Raw genomic sequence first — 20,721 nt, forward strand, 5'->3', positions numbered from 1 at the left:
TGTGAAGCCTGAGGCAGGACAGACCTCACTTCCTGCAGGCGCAAAACAAAACCGTGATGTTCACACCTCAATTTGATTAAAAGAGATCAGATAAATCTCTATGCTCCACTGGTTTAAATAAATTGAGAGATTCAGCATAAATCTCCACATTCTTTTATTGATCATTTTTGCTTGCCGAAATGGACTTTGAAATTCTCCCAGATGCCACCTCCTCTTAATTTAGTGTAGGCACAGTTAATACTTCTCCAGCCCAAGGTTGTTTTACAGGTTAAGCTCTGCTCTCAGGAGGATTCCTAGGTTTTCCTGACATGCTGCTGGCTATGTGACCTGAATACAAAAGCAGTTTTGAGTGGAAGTTTGCAATGTCTGTAAAATACCTGTCTTCAGATCAGCACAACCTGCCTCAGCATTCCAGATGTGATTTCCCTCTTCCCTGGCCAGAGAGCATCCCCATGGAGCAGGAATGCAGTCCTGAGCAGTGCTGGGTGATGCTCCAGCTGGGTGCTAACCTGTCTCTCTCCATCCATTTACTCATTTATGTTCCCTGTCCTCACCTTTGCCAAATAAAAAATAACCCCGTGCCTGGCTCACTGAGCTCTGACATTACTGGGGACAACACAGAGCACAGCCCTGACACTCCAAGACCAACACCAGTGACTTTCACAAGGTGACACCCCTCCACCAACCTCTCTGCTTTGCTGAGCACCCACACACAGGGACAGAGCAGCATCTGGAGCCTGCCTCTCTCTTCTCCCCACCAGCCAGCACGGACAGGGCAAAATCCACTTGGAGTCTAAATAATGCTTTATCCAGGAGAACTGCTGTCTAACCTGGCTGTCAGCTCAGGAGGTGGAGTAAGGAGTAGGTACAATTTACACTGAGATCTGCAGCATGCTGCTGCCAGTCTCTGGTGGGAATCAGTGGGAAGTCAGTGGATATCTGTCAAGCTGCTCGAGTCTTTCCAAGAAAAGCACATAAGATTTTTTCTGGCTTTTCATTGCTCTTGCTGTGCCTACTTTATCTCTAGCCTTTAGGACAAGCCCAGCCCTTGTCAATACTACAGGCAAAACAGCTTAAATGCTTCTATGGCCACACTTTCCTTCCTCAGCTGCCAAAGGCTCTAACAGCCTCTGCAAGAGGTAAATCAGCCACAGAGCCAGGCTGTCACCGTGAGGAAGGGCTGTGGTAGTTAAAGCAATTAGAGAGGCCCCATTTTGATCTCATATTATGTAATTTTGGCTCTTTTCATGTCATTGGAGCTGCTGCTGATTTATATCAGTTCTCCCTTAGTGAGATAACAAGAAGGATTTAATCACCAAATCAGCTGTGACTGCCTGGGACTCAGAAATTATGTGGATTCTCAGGGTTTCTCACTGAAGATTCAGATGTTTATAAGCCAGGAAGGAGTTTGGCAGGTGCAGGGAGGAGAAGCAGAGGTGTTCAGCTGTGGATTCCAGTAGGGAACTGGAAAATTCCATCTGGAGGAATCAATTCAGGCCAGCTCAGATACAGAACTCCTCCTGCAATCCTTCTCCAAACTTGTTGCACTTTCCAAAAGAGGTGTAAATTGACATCCTGACCACTTTCTCACAAAGATTGCCACAGCACATCCTGTCTGAATTTCCAGGCTCAGCTTGGACACCAATCCCAGCCACAGACATAGGATGAGAGTTGTGTATTTCAATAGGAAGAGAGTTGTGTATTTCAGTAGGATGAGAGTTGTGTATCTCACTGCCCCCCTGAACTGGGGAGTTTTCTGGCAATAGCCTTTTTAGCGTATCTTCATTGATTTAAGGGAAACTGCCTCCAGCTCGCCTGGAGAAGTTGTGTGATCTCCATCCCTGGAGATATTCATAACCTGACTGGAAAAGTCCCTGAGCAACTCTGCACTGAGCAGGACACTGGACTGGATCTGCCCAGAGGTAGTTCAGGCAGGATACCTACCCAATGTTTTAAAACAGGAAAGTAGAGATGAAAATATTATTCACAACTTCTATTTGTAACTGTCTGATAGATCCCTCTTGTGCTCAGATTGCAAGGAGCACAAGAACCACCTTTCTCATGCTGTATCACAGAATCTTCACCTGAGATAGAGCACCAGACATTGTTAACTTGCAGATTTCCAATGTTTGGCAATGCAGAAGTGCCAAAAAACAGCATAGATTTGATTGTCTACATTCACAGGTATAGCATAACAGTTATGGATATAAAATTCCTTACCAGGCACTGCAGAAAACTATTGAAAATTTAAACTATGGAAAACAAAGAAAATATCAATACATCCTGTTATTGAGTCTTCTTCTTGTTTGCCAAACACCTACAAAATACAGCCCTGGGATCTCACTGGGAAAGTTGAGATGTTGGAGGAGGCCAGGAGCACCCCAAACCCAAAATTTAATATCCTTGTGCTGAGGATCAGAGCTAAGACCAAGCTCTTTCCTGGGTCTCAGGAGAAGCAGAGTGAGGCAGAGAGCACACAAAGGGCACACATACCTTGGAGGGCACCTGGGAGACCACAGCCTGGAGAGAGACATGGCTTCAGCACAAGGAGTTTGGATGAGAGGCACAATAAACCAACTTCCCTTGCACAGCTGCACTCCACAGGTCCATGCTCCCAGACCCTCCATCGTGGGCAGCCCAGCGTGGCTGGTGGGGCAGGGAGCAGCTCAGGTTCTGCTTCAGGTCCCCTCTGAGAACACTTGGACTGTACTTGGACTCACTGCACTCTTGGGATATTTCTGCAAACTTAGAGCCCAGGAATCTTGCATCCTTTTGGCTTCTACATATCTTCTGCTCTCTGTCAATGGGGTTTTGCAAAAGTGGCCAAGTTCTCATTGAATCACCTCATTCAGGATGCTTCATGGGAATTCCAGAAACAGAAATGAATAGCAAAAAAATGACAAGGAACAAAACCCAAATTCCCCAAAAAAAAAAAAACCACAACAAAAATCCATTTGAACTGGAAATGCTGCTGTTATAACAGTGATAACAGATAATTTACTAAGGGAAAATGAGGAATGCTTCACTGAGAAATTTCCCCTGCTTAGTAGATTATGATCTATTAAAGACTCGTGGGCCCTGGCAGAGGGCTCGTGACTTTGGACATTTAAGACAAATTTGGTCAGAGTACAAAGAGACTATCCCATAGGGAGCAGACACGCACCAGCAGCAAGATGGATGAGATATTAATGCTCTGGTATTTTTCATCTCTAATTTCTAGAGCTCTATGAAATATTCATAATGGCAGTGTGGCCATGCTCCACCATTAATGCTCCAGTCTGCTAACGCCAGACAATCTCTCTGCCATGCTTCAAGTCATATTCTGTGTTAATAACTTGCCAATGAATCAATCAAATCCTATTATGAGGTTAATCCTTTGATCATAATTAGGGCTAGAGATTTGTTGCAGTATGTTAAAAAAAGAATTCACAGGATGTCACGAAAAAGAACATTTATAAAGTATGTACATTAAAACAGAAATAATCAAAACCCATGGGTCACATTATTTTAATCAAAACCATCTTCTTTCCTTTGCAAATCTCACTTTCTCATTAAATTATCTGGGGCTACTTTAGGTTCTCACCAGGACAAGCAGCCTGCTGGGTCCCTCCCATGTGTCCAATGAGAAGACAAGCAGCAGATTCCCACCCCTCCTGAAGCAGTTAACCAAAATCCTGTGCAGGTGTACAAAACTCAGATTTGGTGGGGTGTAAGTGCATAGAACAGAGAAGGAAGTGAGAGGCCCTGGGCTGCTCCCATCAATCATCTTCCAGACCAGCAGGAGCATCAGCAAATTGAGGGGTTTCTGCTCTAGGTTGAAAATTGTCCAGATGTGGCCTCAGTCCTTGTGTCTGCCTGCCAACTCACAGCCCACACCAGCTCTTGGCAGGGAGTGGTCAGCAGAGCCCAGGGCCACTGTCCTACCTTTCCCATGGAACATCTGCAGTGCATGGACTCCATAAAGCTGTTTTTAAAATAACTTACCTTTAGTATTCTCTGGAAATCTAGGTTGCAACTGGGCTAGATAGAGCCACCCCCAAATCTTATTCCCTTTGGGACTAAAACTGAAATTCCAGGATCATCTTCAGAGAGAAGGAACTGTTTGACTTTTGCTGGAGTCAAAAGCAAAAAAAATCACTAAAAGCCACCCTGGCAACCAGGTTGACCTTCAGCTAGAGGCTGAATGAAAGTCCTCTGGGCTATCAGTAGGAAAACCTAGACCACTTATTTGTCTCTAGATGAGGCATTACTCTCATGAGAATATTTGTGTAAAGGTCCCTCCTCATCCCTCCCCCCTCTGAATGAACTCCTGTGCCCACTGTGATCACTTTGATCCAAGCCAAGTGAGAGCTAAACTACCAGATTTGTATTTACAGAAAGTCAATTACCCATCTAACTGCGAGCATATGTGTGCCACTTAAGATGAAGAGGTACTTCATCAGTTCTATTTTTGCATGTGTAAATTAGCAATAATAATATATTCACCTATCTCACAAGGCACGGTGCAGATTAAAGCATTAATGTTTGAACAGCACTTAGAGGTTCTCCAATGGGAAATTCTGTAGATGTGCAAAATATTGAGTTTTGCTGTGATAAATTCATTATTAGGGTAATAGTATTCCACTCTTGTTGTGAAAAGCATAATCATCTGGAGATTTCCCCACTTGCCACCTGCAAACAGACACTGTAACAGGTCTGGAGATGTTTTTCTCCCTCTGGTTTCTCCCCAGTGTTCCTACATCCCCAAGTGCGGGAAGAACTACGAGGAATCCATGTCTCTGGTGAACGTGGTGATGGAAAACTTCAGGAAGTACCAACGCTTCTCCTGCTTCTACGACCCCGAGGGCGTGCAGAAGAACGTGATCCTCACCAAACTGTACAGCTCCAACGTGCTGTTCCACTCCCTGGTCTGGCCCACCTGCATGATGATCGGGGGGGTGGCCATCGTGGCCATGGTAAAGCTGACTCAGTACCTTTCCCTGCTCTGCGAGAGAATCCAGAGGATCAGCAGATAGGAAAGGAGACTTCTCCGAAATTCAACTGCAGCGAAAATACTGTTTTTCTCATTCTTCACCAAAGAACCTTAAGTTTGTAATGTGCAAGTCTGGTATAAGTTCCTTACTATATTCTTCTAAGTAGAGCAATAATGCAAAAGCTGTTCTATATGCAAACATGATGTTATTATTATGCAGATGACTGAAAACGTTCCTGTTTTGTGTTGACCGTCTCGATGATCTTGTTTTATGCTGGGATTAGTACTTTCTTTTCTACAGCCAAGATAGGGCTCAGTGTGACCATTGGCCAAGCTTTAGTCAGTTGCTGTTTTTGGTGTAAAAGACTCTGGGGAAATTCACTGCTGGGCAAAGGGCAGCCGACCACTTGTGCATCATTGAGGTCTCACACCTGGCTCAGCCCAGTGGATGGGTTTGTGGCTTTGGCTTTTTTAATACTGGCTGCAGAGTGGGAAGGGAAAAAGCATTGATAAGGGTTTTTTAAATGGTAAGATGGCACAAAAAGGATGTATTTTGAGGTCAGGTCGGGATAAGCACACAGTATGTTCAGCCTCAGTAGGACTTGGTGATGCTTTGTGTTTGCTCCCTCAGTTCAGAAGTCAATTGTACCCTATGGTGTTTGTAAGGTCTTTTGGAAAACACTTTGGAGTTTTATTTTGTGTAGTGCTATAATTTTCTTCTGTCTTATCAACATCAGTTTTGTCACTTGCAGAAGCTGTAGCCAAAAAGCAAAAAACACCTTGTTCCATTTTGTATTCTAGTCTGAGCCCTATTGATGGAGGTGGGACCAGAACTCCTTATGTAAAGGTTTATTATTCATTTGTCTTGTATTTGCTACCATATCACTGTAAAGAAAAAAATAACACTATCAGCTATTTTTTCATTTTTTACTTCCAACTATTTTAGATTTTTTTACTTGATATATATACAGATATATATATATATATATAAAGAAAAAGCTATATTATATCTAGTTGTGTATTGAAACTTGTTTAGGGGTTTTTTTTTCCTTTGTTTTTACCCACTGGAAAATGAACAGTACAATTCATGTATTTGTAACCTTCATCCTTGGATAATATCATAACACGGAGGAGCAGCACTGCAGGATCTTATCCAATATTCATGATGTTGTTTCAGTCAAAGGTCTCTGTAGCTGTGACATGGGAAATGACAAAAATCTCATCCAATTCTATGGCTCTATTAACTGAATTGTTAGATAATCATCATAACACATTTGGAAATCTCTCCCGACCTTAACTCACCATGCAGTGCTGGCTGACATGAATTGTGATTTACAAGACCCAGCTGCAATGATTTATTGGAAAAAGTGAGAATCTGGCTAAATTGCTGTCCTATCTGTCAAATATTTACCACAGTATACTTGCCAGTTTAATTTCATACACACTGTAGTCACAATTTCTGCATAATTTATTTTAATTCCCCTATAGAAAACATTCCATCCTATGTTTTAAAGACACCACTCTCAGTTCCTCGTGTTGTACTCAGCCTGAAGGACAAACACAAGGCACATCCTGGGAGCAATCCTGTAAACTCATTATCCAATAGCTCAAAGAAACCACATACAGGCCTACTCAAACCAAGAAAATAACATTTTTCCCTTCAAAAAGACTGCAAATCAAGTATTCTGCCTAGTTCATCTATATATATATATAAGTACCTTTCTTCATCATAGCATTAAAAATTTCAAGATGTTACAAAACAAGTCATGCAAGTGTAATGTGAGCTGTAAAAAAAAAAAGTTCTCAGCAGTGAAAATAAACCTGCAATCTTGTAATCAGTAGTATAATTTTCCTTAGGTAATTAAATTCCTGGAGGGTGGGGGTATAATGAAGGTTCCAAAAATATGTAATAAAAATATTCAATTAAATCTTCCAGATTTCAGTATCTGCTGCCTTCAGATCTGGCTTGTTTCATCAAACTGCTTTCTGTAGCTTCCATCACCAAGGAAAGAGGAGTTCACAAATGTTCATTTGCAAAAACCCTGTTTGGATCAATAGGTTGGAATTGCAGGAGCTGGCGCTGGGAGATCTGGGAACCTCAGCACCAGTGGGGCTGGACTGTGCTGCCAACCACAATTCCCAGAGCAGGAATGCTGCACAGCTTTTCCACACCACCACCAGCCCTTGTGCTGGCCATTTGCACAATGATTTAGGTGCCCTGGGACATTCTGGGTGCCCGTGTTTGTGTATTTTCCCTGGGGGGCAGGGAAGCTGATTGTTCCTGACATTTACACATCAAACGCTGCTTTCAACTTATCGTGCCATAAAACATTTCACCAGAGCTCCTGTGGGTGAAACATCTTGCTGCTGTTGTAGGCTATAATCATTTTGTTGACATTAAGGGAGAGATCTGTGGGATAGCAAAACAACTTGAGTAATTGGATGGAGTGAGGTAAAACAATAATTTTGAAGGGAATTACCCATCTGATCCCTGGCACTGTTAACCCCCTACTGAAGTGTTAGCACTGCAAATGGGATTTTTTGACAACTCCTGCTGCCCCAAAGAGAGGTGGTGTTTCAGCAGGGATGTCAGTCTGTCCTATTTCTTTCTCTACTCTATTTTAATATCATGTGTTCTCTTGCAGAAGGAATTGATGTTCCTATAGGCAGCTCAAATGCATGAGAAAAACATGTCATGCAATTCAGCAGCCAGGTAAATCAACCCTTGCTCCTAACACTGGTTCTGACTCTTCCCAGCACAAACATTTCCACTCTTGGTGTCCCAGCTGGGCATTTGGGACAGCAGGGACAAACCTGTCCTGCAAAACCCTGGAAGGGAGAGGTGCAATATGAAAAAGCTTTTGCAGTATTTGCAGGCATCAGAAGCCTATGACAAGCACCCTTGTGTGATTTAAAATGATTTAAAGCATTCATAAGTATTTCAGATACCAAATTCCCATAGCCTTTTACTAGTTGTCATTTTCTTAATTAGATTGTGTATGTCAAGCCTTATTCCTGTTCTGGAAGATCTAAATCTGAAGCTGAAGTGTGAACATCCTTGCTGTAATACTTTGAAATTTGGCACCTTGCAGCAGATTTATAAATGTCACCAGCTAGGACAACAGAGAGTTTATTTTGATTTAGTTTTCTTCATTGAGGAGATGTCAATTTATCTCACAGAATGTACCCAGAGGAAGAATCCCCATCTCCAGGGTGAGCTTGGGTGAGTGCAGCAAGGAGAGAGGGCTGAGGAACACAAGAAAAGGAGACACACAGGCAGTGATTTTCCACCTGAAGGATAAAAAGGGAATAAAGTCCCACCTTGTGACTTTCTGGTGTTTTTTTTTTTTTTTTTTCAATTTTATACAGAGGATAGGAGTGAACTTGGGTAATTAATTTTTTTAATTCTGTTTGAAAAATAGAGTTGGGGTAAGGGTTAGGGTTTGGGTTAGGATTTGGGTGAGGGTTAATGTCACTGGAAGAAGTTGCTGAGCAAGAGCTGGCTGGTGTTATTCTGTTCCATGAGGATTCCTGCTCTCATTTGACAGTCAAACCTTTGACCTTACAGCAGTACAAACTCTGTCATGAGTGGTCTTGTCCATTTAATACCACCTTTATCATTTTTCAGCTAATTTCCCCTGTCATACAGTCATGCTGGTATTAAATTAGCTCCAGGAATTCAGGGGTGTTTTCCAATATCTCTGCAGCAACACAATTTTTCCATAGGCTCTGAACATCCCATCTCCATTAGCCACTGTACTGCTCATCATCCATCAAAGATTTGGGAAAATCCCTCACTTTTCTGCTCCACTGAGCACTCATCACTTCCCAGCACTCCCAGGAAAACCACACACAGTTTTTGGAGTTCCCAAACATCTCACAATTGATTACAAACTTTGGCAAATTGGTTTTGTTGTGCAGGTTAGAGTGAAAAACAGGAGTAAACATAAATTATTTTGTTTCAGTGTTTTGAAAATAAAATGTTTCCATTTTTCAGTTTGAACTGAAGAAGCATTTTAAAATCTAGGGATGGGGGAAACTTTTTATGTTGGAAATCTTGAAAAGTTATAGTTAGAAACATAAAAGCTCCTCTGATGTGAAAGAAAAAAAATTTAAAAAAAAAATCAGCAATTGATCAGTTCACTGAATATTTTGAGGTGGATTTTTTTCTTTTTGTGAGGTTGACCAGCAAGGTTCTTTCATTTTTATCTCCCACCAATGAGGTGCAGGATCCACCACTGGGATTAACCACAGCCCAGCCAGGGTCCAGCCAGGCTGGTGTGGGTGATGCTCATCTCAGGGATCACCAGGATGGAAAAGCAAAGCCCAGCACCTACCTCAAAGAGTGTAACAGCTACTGAATGGAGGTGTTTGGGTGGACATACTCTGTGTTAAAGGTTAAATCCAGTGATCCAGGAGGGCTTGATGCTGCCTTTGGCCATCTGCTGGGCCCCCAACAAGCCACACTTTGTCCCTGACCTGCAGCTGCTAAATGTAAAACAAACTTCATTTGACACAAAGGGCTTCTTCATCTTTCAGATATGATCTAAGAAGAAAAAAAAAAAAATCAGCAATATTGCCTGGTGAATTCACACCAAGATTTTTTAAATCAATCAAATTTCTCCAAGCACTGAAAAAAAAGTGTTAATTTTAGCAGAGCCCTCCATACAGCCTGTCTATTTTTTCTAGTTCTCCATTCTCATAGAAGGAGCTGGTAGGTGTTTATTTTTAACAGAACTACATTTCTTTAAGTAAGAATTCAGTGTATTTCATTGCTTAGTGATTTTATTGTAATAGAGATGCTCATTCTAAAATGCTTTTCAAGCTCTATTGAAACATGGCTATTTCCAGGCAGGAGCTCAGCAAATGACTCATAAAACATGGACAGAGATGGAGGACCAGCTCAGTAAACACACAGAAAAGGTTTGTTTTGTTTGGAAGTTCAAGAAAAGCAGGTGAGAGTCAGGAGCATCTCCAGAAGCAGTCAAGCAGATCAGATTTAGGGAACCATATAAATTTGTTCAGTATAGCACAGAAGGATCAGACACTGTTAGAGGTTGCAAAAAAAAAAAAAAAATCAAAAAAGCACAGCTTTTTTGTTTGTCCAGGAGTGTGCTCCATTTTCCATATGTTTCAGGAAAAAAATGTTAGGAAACTGCTGAAACACTGTGATATTCATTGCACACAAAAACTAGCTTCCTTTATAAAGATACAGCTTCTACTATGCCTTTTTAATATTTTTTTGAAACTTGGAAAAAATGCAAAAGCAAAATGTGAACCTGGAGTGATCACACCTAACTCTTTGTATTGACCCAACCTGATTTTTTTTTTTCCCAGATTTTTTAGTCTGCAGAATATTTTGAAGATTTTTTTCTTCCCATTTACAGCTAAAAAAAATATTCTGGAATTGAAAAGGTGCTTCCCACTCAGCTCCAGGTGAAATCTCTACCCCTCCTAGGATAGGTATTCTAATATATCACATGGAAGATGTCCTTTCCTGTGACAGAAGGTGGAATTAGATGTTCTGTAAGGTCCCTTCCAAGCCAAACTGTTCAATGATTCCCCCATATGAAAATGAGTATGAGGAGGGTGGGAGGTTTCATCTGCTCTCCTGAAGTCCCCACCTTGGCAATTCTTGTGCACAGCTGCAGGTGCTGCTGTGTGTTCAGGTACCAAGCCCTTTTTAACACCCAGCCACCTGCACAGGTAACTCCTGATCACAAGCAAAGGCTCTGCTGGGGCTGCTGAGCAGCTCAATCCCCAAAATCCAGGGGGCAGAAAGGAAGAACACCTTGAAACCCTCCCACAGGGAGGGCACTTGTGATTTCAGTCGTGGTGCACTTAAGCTGTCTGTCATACTCATCACCAATTAAATAGGAAGCACAGTCTGATGAGTAAGCAGCAGCACCTTAATCACTCCCCTCAGAGGCAAGAGCTGAAAGCCATTAGTACAGCAAGACAGCTGAACAATGCAGCAAGAGGCTGCAAACACTGCAGAGGCTGCAAAACCCCACACAGAGGGAGTCTGGCTGTCACTGCTTGCCACTTGCTCGGCACCACTTCCCCCAGTGCTCAGAGACAGTGGGAAGGCAGATTGGTACCAGCAGCAGCACATTTTCCATCACTGGCAGCTCCCTTTCCTCCCCAGCACGTGCTGGCTCCCAACCCCACACTCCCAGGGGTTTCTGTGCCTCAGCCTCCAAGTACAAGACAAGATCTCCCACCTGAGAGCAAAGCAGAGGCCAAGCAATCTGTCCCAGAGCAGGTTTTCCCTCAGTGGGTGAAGTGCCACTAATCCAAGGTTTCTATTAAACAGCCACCAGGAAGGAGAGGGAAAGACAAACAGCAAACATGAGTAAATGAGATGTTCTGCTTTGCTCAGGGGAAATGAGGATTATCTGCTCACACACATGGGTTTCCCAGGGCAGGAGATGTGCAGGGGCCTCGTTCTCTGCTGGCAGAAAAATCATGTTTGGATATAACATCCAGGTTTTCATTTCATGGGCACAGCACATAGCCCTACACAAATCCCTGATACCCAAGGAGCAGCACCTTACTAGGCCCACTGCACCTGATGCTAAAAGTTTTGAGTATTCAGTATCAAAACAGAATTATTCAAACACCATCTGGACACAATCCTGAGTGATGTGCTGTATGGGAGCCTGCTGCAGCACGGGCTTGGACATCCCAGCCCCTGGTAGGAGAGCCCTGAGTCTTGTCACAGGAGCAGGAGTCGAGTCAGAAGCTGTGATGGACTTGGCTGTGAGTGGAGAAACTGGTTAACCTCATTTAAAAACCTGATTTTCTACTAATCCTCCATCACACTCCATTTTTCACTCTTTTAACTCGAAGCATCCAGTGAAAGACACGGGAGCAGAGCTGGCAGAGCTATCCAGGAGGCTTTCCCCTGTTAAAGAGCACCAAAATTAGAACTGCCATTGGAGGGAATCCAGACCCTCTGCTGTCAAAACCAGGAGGCTTTACCTGATAACTTCAACCAGAAAGTTGATCCCGATTCAGCAGCCAGGAGAGGGGGACTGCAACCCAAATCAGAGAAGGGCACAGGGCAGACCAGGCAGCTTCAAGAGTCCCTGTCCCACCAGCACATTGAGCCTTGTCCTGAGCACCCAGGGCTCTGAGGACATGGTCTGTGCACAGGAATTTGGGAGGCACTCACTGCTCCTGTTTCTCCAGTGCTGTGCCACCCAGCAGTGACCTTAAGAAATCATCTGCAGTCCCAGATTTCCACTGCTGTCCCTGGCAGTCCTTCATGCTGAGCCAATAGCACTCTGGCTGCAAATAGCAAGTTAATGATCTAGGAAATGGGCTGTTCCTTTGCACCCTTTCAGAGTCCTCTCCCACCCTCCTGGCCTCTCTCCAGGTGAGGTTCTTGGCCATGCAGATTCTTGCAATGCAGGAAAGCAGAAGCAAAGATGAAATTCCATCTACTTCCCATTATCAGAGCCACGTAAACTGCACTAACCCACGTTCAGATGCCTGGGCAAGGAGACTTTGACTTTGGTGCTGGCCACCACACCAGCAGCTTTTCATGGACCCATCACCACAAATGACTCAAGGTCCCAAAGGGGACAGTGAGGAAGGAGCATCCAGGGCCCTCTCATGCAGTTGCACTTCTGCTGAGCTGACCCACACCCCCAGCTCCCAAACCCTGCTGCCCCATGCCTGAGATAACCCTCAAACCTTCCACACCTCACACCAAGAGCAGGACAGGAGGGGCAGTCAGCTCTGGGCATGCCACCATGCCCGTGGAGAAGAGTTAGTCCCAAATGTCACTCATTTCTTCTACATCTGTGGTGCAGGTATTTTGGTGATGATCTTTACCCTTCAACGTGCCCCTTCAAGGTTCACAAGGCATCCTGCAGAGGCTCTGTGTGCAGACCAGGAGTGGGCTTGTCCTCTTCTCCACTTTGTGACTGGGAAATGAGCAGCTTTGTCCTTCCCTCGAGCCGCTTGGCTGCTCAATACCAGCCTGACAATTACTTCCAGCCTTGGATAAAAATCTCCTGCCCTGATGCTGTTAAATTATGTAGAACAAGATTATAATTACATCCTAAAAAAAAAAAAAAAAAAAAGCCTCCCAAAGTCTATACTTAAAAGAACATTATTCAGGTTGCAAAAGCAGGCACTCCAAAGTTACAAAATGCCAGAAATAGAGCTGCCTGAACAGCTTCCATGCTGCACCTCTTGTATATATGCATGATGACACAGGCTCTAACTCCACAGGGGGGTACCCTGTATCTGCCACAGGAGCCCTGACCTGCCCTGGTGAATGACCTTCAGGCAGGGTCACAGCAGTGGTACCACATGGGCAGAGCCAGAGTGGAACAGGTAGATATGCCTGATGTCCACTGCTGAGATGGCTGTGAGAGGATTGGGTTAAGGGAGGCTGATGAGAGCCTTCTTTTCCCAAATACTGTGGATTCCTTTCCTGCTCAACTCTGCTCCACCAGGAGCAATCACTGGGCTCTGCCCCGAGCAGGGCTCAGCTCAAGCAGATCATCTTCCTGCTGAAAACTACTTGAAGGAAACATTTTGACAGCTCCAAACTGATCATCTTCAGACATTTTTGACCCATGGGAAGCAGGGCCAGTTTGCTATTGGTTTTTGAACTCCTTTGTGTCAAAACTCCAGAAAATCTATTGACACAGAGACTGCAGCCACCAAAACCCATGTTCCTCCAGTTCATGCTGGCATCCCCACATGCCAGCCAAATGTCAGAGTGTCTGTGCACTTAAAAAAGTTGAAACTGGACAAAGCCAGCCATCAGTCTCCTAGATAGACCAAATCCTGCTCCTCTCACAATGGATTCTTCCCAGACAACACCCACAATAAGCCATGAGGGTCCACCTGGATTTACCATCAGTTTCCAGCCTGGTGAACATCACCATGTTTTGTGAAAATGTGGAGAAGCACCACAGTAAGGAAAAACAACACTTAGGAAGAAATGAAGCAAAACTAATTGTCTTACCTGGGTTGTTTCAATTTTTTTTTCCCCATGGTGACTACAGCATCACTGTGGAAGAGACTTTCTCAATGGTTTTTGTTCTCTGTGACTTCATGTTTGGGTTTTTTCAACATTTGTTTTGAATCCAGCAGAGTTCCTGCTCAGTGATTCCAGAATAACTCCAGCACAGGAAATATAAAGAATAAATGCAAACTCAATGCATAACATATTTGCACTGTGTAGCATCTCCAGTTTCTTGGGAAATAAATAAGTGTATGCAAGTTGTAAAAACTTGAGCTATTTGAACTGAAAATTAATTACATCTACCTTCTCAACAATTCACAGTTCTGTGGAGGATGAGACAGTCTAGATGTGGGCTATGTAACAGTTCAAGACTTTCCTATGTCTCTTCATGGCTGTGGGATTGAACCTGAGCCTGAAATTCCTGACTCCATTGGCCTTGGGGTGTCCCAGAAACACAAGCCCTATTGCTGGCTTTGGCCATGGCTGTAAAAAAAAGGAGGAAGAAGCCCAGAAAGAATAAATCCAGCAAAATTTTGTGGGATTCCAGGACCTTGCTTTCATAGAACACTGACCCAGAGAACTGTCCCACAGCAACACTTTTGTCTCTCCCATCCAGGCAGTTCCAGCTGCTTGCTCCCCATGCACAGTGGTGTCCACCTGGATGTCACATACAGACCAGGAGCTCTTTGGACACAAAGAATCTCCTGCTCTGGTTGTACAGAGCTGAGCACAGCTGAGCCTTGACTCACTCAGCTGAAACTGCCTTGGGTACCCAAGTAAGCACCAGCCTCCATGGCAACTTAATGGCTGGTTTTCCATAAAAACAATGTTGGTTTTTTCTAAGCCTCTCTGCAGCCTGAAGCATGAGACTGGTGGGGTGTCTGAACAATCTTCCCCTGGACTGAATCCCTGCAGGATGGGAACTGCAGAGGGTACAACCACAACACCCCTGTGTGACCCACAAGGCACAAGGGAGAAGGTTCAACCCCTCAGCCAAGGGCACACCCAGGTGAAGCACCCAGGTGTTGTCTTGCCAGGACTGGTTGGAGTAACACAGAGAGAAGATGTAGATATTTGCTTGGGATTTTTTCCCTTTTCTTTTTATTTTCAGGGCTTACTTGCAATGCTGTTTGTCACATCTCTGCAATCTCTTTGTACAGCATTCATCTTCTCACCAGTGATGAAAGGCAATGCCCTTAAGGACTTTTTTCTGGCCTTTTAATTGAGTTGTTTAAATTGCTAAATTCAACTGGGTAAACTATCTGAGAAGGAGTGATGATTTTATTAAATAAAGAGAGAGCACGAGCATCTCCCAGGCCACAGCCAATCCAGAGGAGCAAATGCTGGGACACTGAACCACTCTCCTCTCCAACTGCATTTCTGCATGGCTAAAGATGGTGAGGAAAGGTAATGGGGCCACCAGCAATGCCTTGAATCAGCACCCTAGAGAGATGGAGCACCACATCTGCATGTTCAGATGGTCTTTTATAAGACATCTTGACAAAAGAACAGCCTTTAAAAATTATATTACATTCATGCATAAATACAGCCTGTAAATATATGTGATTGTGCTAGTGGGTGAAATATCTCTCCCCAAATTTGGGGACTCATTTTCATTGCTGGAGAATGACCCAAGTAGAAAAATGCTGGTCTGTCTTGCAGAAGGGGTTTTACAGCTAATAAAGGTTCATTTCACAGGGTGCTACCTGGAAAAATTAGCAATGAGGAAATCCAAGCTTAGAACACCATGGTTGGGAACAAATTTTGCTTTGAAAACCTACTACAGCATCTGCCTGCTACCAGTGATGTGCCCCAGGGCCAGGTCCTGCAAAGGGGTTCACAGACACTACCCACTCCTTCAGACACTGTCTTTGGCAGTGAATAGCTGAAATCCAGCTTTTCCAGCCTGTTCTGGCAGCCAGACCTGCTCTGTTCCCTTGGGACAGACACCAACACTCTCCAACTCAGTCTGAGTTTTAAATAACCCCGAGTGCAAGACCCACATTAGACCCTGGCTCACAGGCCCAGGCCAGCCAGCCTCCTGGGATCCCCCAAATCCCACCTCAAATCCTTATTTTCCCTCTGGTACCTCAGTTCACTTGGTGCTTTCCCCTGGAGATTTTGATCCCTTGTCTTCCTTCCCCTGTATTTCCTCAAGTGTTATTAAGCATTCCAGCAGCTCCCAGCCCAGATCAGCTTTGCAGGGAAGCACCAGCTCCTGCAGAGCAATTCTGCCTTGCTCTAGCAGAGAAAAAAAATCCCTCCTGCTCCAGCCAGACCTGACTCTCTTAGCAGAGCAATGCTGAAATATTGAAGTACATGAATATCAATCAACCTGATGCAAAGAAATGAATTCCCTGCAGGAGCAGTAGACTTCCTTCCTCAGAGAGCTGCTGATTAGCAAGGTTAATTGTGTACCTGCAGCAGCAGCCAGCATGGGCTGCAAGGGGCAGGAGCTGAGAGCAGCATCCTTGCTGTCCTTGGGTGCCTGGGCACACACCAGCAGCTGCAAGCTCCAGCTCTGCCAGCCTGGATGGGAATTTGACTCAGGCAAGCCAGAGGCAGCTGTGGCTTCATGTACAACCACTGAAAGTCTTCTCCAGTAACCAATCTTTCTACAGGTGTCAGATATTTCTCTCAGAAGCAGAGCAAATGATTTTTCAGCAAAATGTTTTTCCATCTGATAATAATATTTCTTATCCCAATATTTCCAAGGTGGATTCTGATAGTATCAAGAGCATTTTATCTTAAAAGATTCAAAGAAGGCATTTGATCTCTTCAGATGAGGATTTTCTCTTTGAAATTCAAAGTAACATATTTCTAACTTCCATTTATTTTCTATTGTAAACAGATCAAATGTCATTTTGGTATTGAAATGCGATATCACCCAGCTGTGGCATTTGCACTAAACTGAATCATCACATGGAGAGAAACCAAAAACCAGACTGTGGAGTAGAGAAACACATTCCAGGCTCCAGCTCCAGCACCCAGAGCAGGTATTTCATGCTCTGAACACCCCAGAACACACAAATCTCCTGTTGGGCACAAGGGAAAAATTTAGGAAGTTGCAGCCTCTGGGAATGTGGGAATTACAGGGCAAAAGCACAGTGGAGAAAGAGAGAGAAAGAGCAGGGGAATGACTGCTGTGTTTGGCCTGGGAGCCCTGAAGAACTTGGCTTTGTCAAGCAGAAGTTGGGTAACTTTACCTAAACAGCTGGAATGTTGCACTGGATCAGTACTGCCATTCAAGCTGAAAATCAGCAGCAAGCTCTCCCTTAAAGAAATAAGTAATCCCAGGGCAGAGATCAAATTGGATAATGAATGTCTCATGTGACACTGATAAAGAGCAGACTGGGACACAGCTGAGCTTCTCTTAGTCCAAGTCAATCCCATTGCTTTTCTTCTCTGTTTGACATTGACATTTTCTGCAGGGGAGGTGTTGGAGCAGCATCCATAAAGCAGGGCTTCTACATGAGCTGGTTCCTGACATTGCTGCAGCGTGTCCAAGGCCCTGAGAGCTGCAGAATAGCTCTGACATTGCTCATTGCTAGGAGCCCTTCACAGCAGAAACACCAGGAATTTACAATATACACCTCAGTCAGCTTATCAAAAGCATTCAAGATGTTTAGGTCATTAAGCAGCAATAGAGAGTAAAATTAAAAGAAAAAGTCTTGCACATCATTACTATTAACTGCTGTCTGCTGTGCAGTTCTAAGTTTCCAAACAAAATGCTGCACAGCAAAGCCAAGGGAGGTGCGAAAAGTGGAGAGGGGAAGGTCATGGAGAAGGGAAGAGCAGAGCCAGGGTTGGCAAATCAAAAGTAAACCATCCTTTAATAAAGAAAATTAAAACTCCCTTAAAATATGTTTCTTTCCTGTAAAATTTCAATGACACTGAAAAAGACCCTGTGATTCAGGAGAAAAAGGGGTTCTAAAAATATTACCATCAGTTCTTCCAAGGGTGCTTCAAAACTTTGCCACAGCCAAGGTAACTGCACTGTGTTCATAACAACACATGGCAAAAAAGGTGAAATATTATGAAAGCCTTTGAGCAATAGACTAGAGTTTAAATTCAAAGCCTGTCCCTGGCACCACACACCCTGTGCAAGTCACTGTCCTTCTCCCCCATTTTACCCCACAGCAGGAGCCCTGTGGTCCCTGCTCACCCCCAAACTGCTGTGCAACCCCACAGCCCCAGAGAGCTGAAGGGTTAACGAGAACATTTGGGTGTTTATTTTGAGTAAAACCCTGGCAGGCCATAATTGCAGTGTTGATAAGCAGGGAAAGAATATTTGATGTTTCAAACATCACATGACTAATTGGTGCTGGAACAGATGTGTGTGTACTTTGGGGATGCTGCAGCAGCAGGAGGGGGCTCCACGGAGCTGTGCTCCTTCCTCACGTGGTGCACCCCAGCCATGCAACCCTGACACCACTGTGACCTTCCCCTTAGTGCATTGGCAAGCTGAATGAACAGAAAAGTGAAGAAATAATCACCCATTTCCATTCTTTGATTGTCTTCTTGCATTTGGCTTCTCCACAGAGCATTACTGACACCCCAAAAACGTGTTGATGTTTTTCAGTCATTGGGCAAGAGAGCACTCTGAGAATCCTCAGAGGATGCCCTGGGCTGTGGAGACAGGTTTCTACTGCAGTAAAACACACCCTCATTTTCACATTCAGCACACCAAATTTTCTGGTTTTGAGCTGAAGCTAAAAGCCAGGGATGTTAGTGGTCCCTATAGCAAAGAGCTCCAGAAACAGCACAAAGCCCAGAGGGTCAGACCCTGGTGGCACTGCCAGCCCTCCTGCACCCTTACAGTGGGCTGGTTGAAGTCAGAGTGGAACTTCATTGCTCCTTTTGCCCTTCAACACTTCTCTTCCCTCGGGATATCTTTCCGCACCCATCCAGCTGGGATGTTAAGTGAGTTTAGGTATTTTTTTAGAAAAGGGGTGAATATTTTGTTGCTTGAGTCTTCTTCTCTTCTCTTCTCTTTCTCTCTTTGTCTCCCCAGTTTCCCCCCTCCAACTCTCCTTGGGAAAGGTCTCCCCACCCAGCTTTCAGAAGGGATATGAATTTCACAGGCTGCACTATCATACATTGCTTTGGAATCACTTTTTCCTTCTGTAGTCCAGAGGGAATTATGAACTATATTTAAACCAAAACTTGGTGTGATAAGAGCTTTTAATTACTACATACAATGTGTGCACCAGGGTATGGAGTTTGACTCTTTTTAAGTCTCTAAGGAAGAATTACCATGTCTGTAACTGCTCATGAGCAAAGAATCCTGACATTCACTGGTGGGAGCTACTTGCCACATGAAAGGCAAAGAGAGTGCAAAAAAGAAAGTGTAAGGGATGAGCATCTGACCCAAGCTGGGATGGGGCCAGTGAGCTCCTACAGAAAATCCAATATTCACCACAGCACACTTGCTGATGCCAGAGCCTCCCACCCTGACCAGAGCCCAGTTCAGAAGGAGTTTATCATCCTCCTCCCTTTGCAAATGTGAGTCTGTTCACACCATCCCGACCCAGGAGCAGATGGAGTGAATGAGGCCAGCCCTGGGCACTATCCCAGAGTCACAGACACTTTCTCTAGGACAATCCATTAGCCTTTCCATGCACCTGCAGCTCCCCTTTCTTCACAAAAACCTTTGGTGTCACACAGGGACAGAGCTCCTCCCTATTCCCAGCTCCCCCAGGACCATCCCCTCCCCAGAGCAGCTGGACACAGCCAAAACCACCAAACAAAAGAGCATTGGCAGACAGGTTGTGACCCACCAACTAACAGGCAGATTTGGCATCACAAGAACCTCTGGAGTGCCTGAGCACGCCCCAGGCTGGCTGGGACATCCTTATCTAGAGCCTTCAGCAGTGCTGATGGCCTCAAACCAAGAACCTAGAGCTACAAAATTTATTAAGAAATTCATCTGCGCTGATGTGCTGTCAGAAGAACTTCTCCTCCAGCAGCCACAGCAGAGCACCACAAAGAGCACCAGGTGAAGCTCCCTCAGAGCTCCAAACTCACTTCCCCCTGTCAGACACGTGCTGGGTACCTGAGGAGCACCCCTGGGAGCAGGAAACAAGGCACACGTGGCTGCAAATATTGAAACGTGGGGGTCACAATTTCACCTCTTGCATTTTGCAGAGCTTGGTGTTTTACTGTAATGATGTTTTGGCTACAAACTGCAGAAGAGGGAAATGATTACGGGTTCTGCTATCTCTTAGAATTCAGCACAAGAGCCACAGAGCAGCTGTGGCTGAAATGATGAAGTATTTATATTGCTGTTTTTCCATCACAGGTGTTTCCTAGCACAGAAAAGATTCCCTTGCACTGCAGTAATGTGTAAGTGTACACTGATCAGAGCTACTGGCACCTGATCTCACAGCCAAGGGGAAAAACAACTTGCAGGTCATTTTCTATCTGTATTTTTATAAACTCACCAGAGTTATCTATGATATTGTTGTATCTATGCCTCATGCAAACAGTAAGAGGGGTTTATTCCCCAAAAAATGTTACATCATGGTATTTTCACTTGCTGGGAGGTAAATCTGGATGTCTCTACATAGATTTAGGGAGGAAGAAGGAATTTTTACAGTTTCCTTTTGGGAGAGACAGGGGGAATACATGGTGTGCTGTACTTGACACTTATTTTTTTGCAAGGAAAAAAAGTAATTTTTTGTAGGAACCATTCTGGAGTAAATCCACTGTGACTCAAGGTGAGATAATTTAGCACTTAATTTAAAATCCACTAACATTG

The 20,721-nt window shown here is 44.2% G+C and overlaps 1 protein-coding gene across 9 annotated transcripts in view; it reads left to right on the top strand.

Annotated features, from left to right (window-relative positions):
- LOC103815302 (calcium-activated potassium channel subunit beta-2) overlaps positions 1–6,934 on the top strand; it is a 129,807-nt gene extending 122,873 nt beyond the window's left edge. For 6 of the 9 annotated variants that reach the window (XM_018912787.3, XM_018912788.3, XM_050977858.1 and 3 more), the window contains one exon: positions 4,731–6,933. In XM_018912787.3, the coding sequence (XP_018768332.1) occupies positions 4,731–5,015 (285 nt within the window). In that variant the 3' untranslated portion in view covers positions 5,016–6,933. Of the gene's footprint in view, positions 1–4,730 lie in introns of all 9 variants that reach the window. The other 3 variants (XM_009089042.4, XM_050977859.1, XM_050977861.1) reach the window with 1 other exon arrangement.
- Positions 6,935–20,721: the final 13,787 nt, after the last annotated feature.

The sequence above is a fragment of the Serinus canaria genome, chromosome 9 (assembly GCF_022539315.1).
Source record: "Serinus canaria isolate serCan28SL12 chromosome 9, serCan2020, whole genome shotgun sequence".
Classification (NCBI taxonomy): Eukaryota; Metazoa; Chordata; class Aves; order Passeriformes; family Fringillidae; genus Serinus; species Serinus canaria.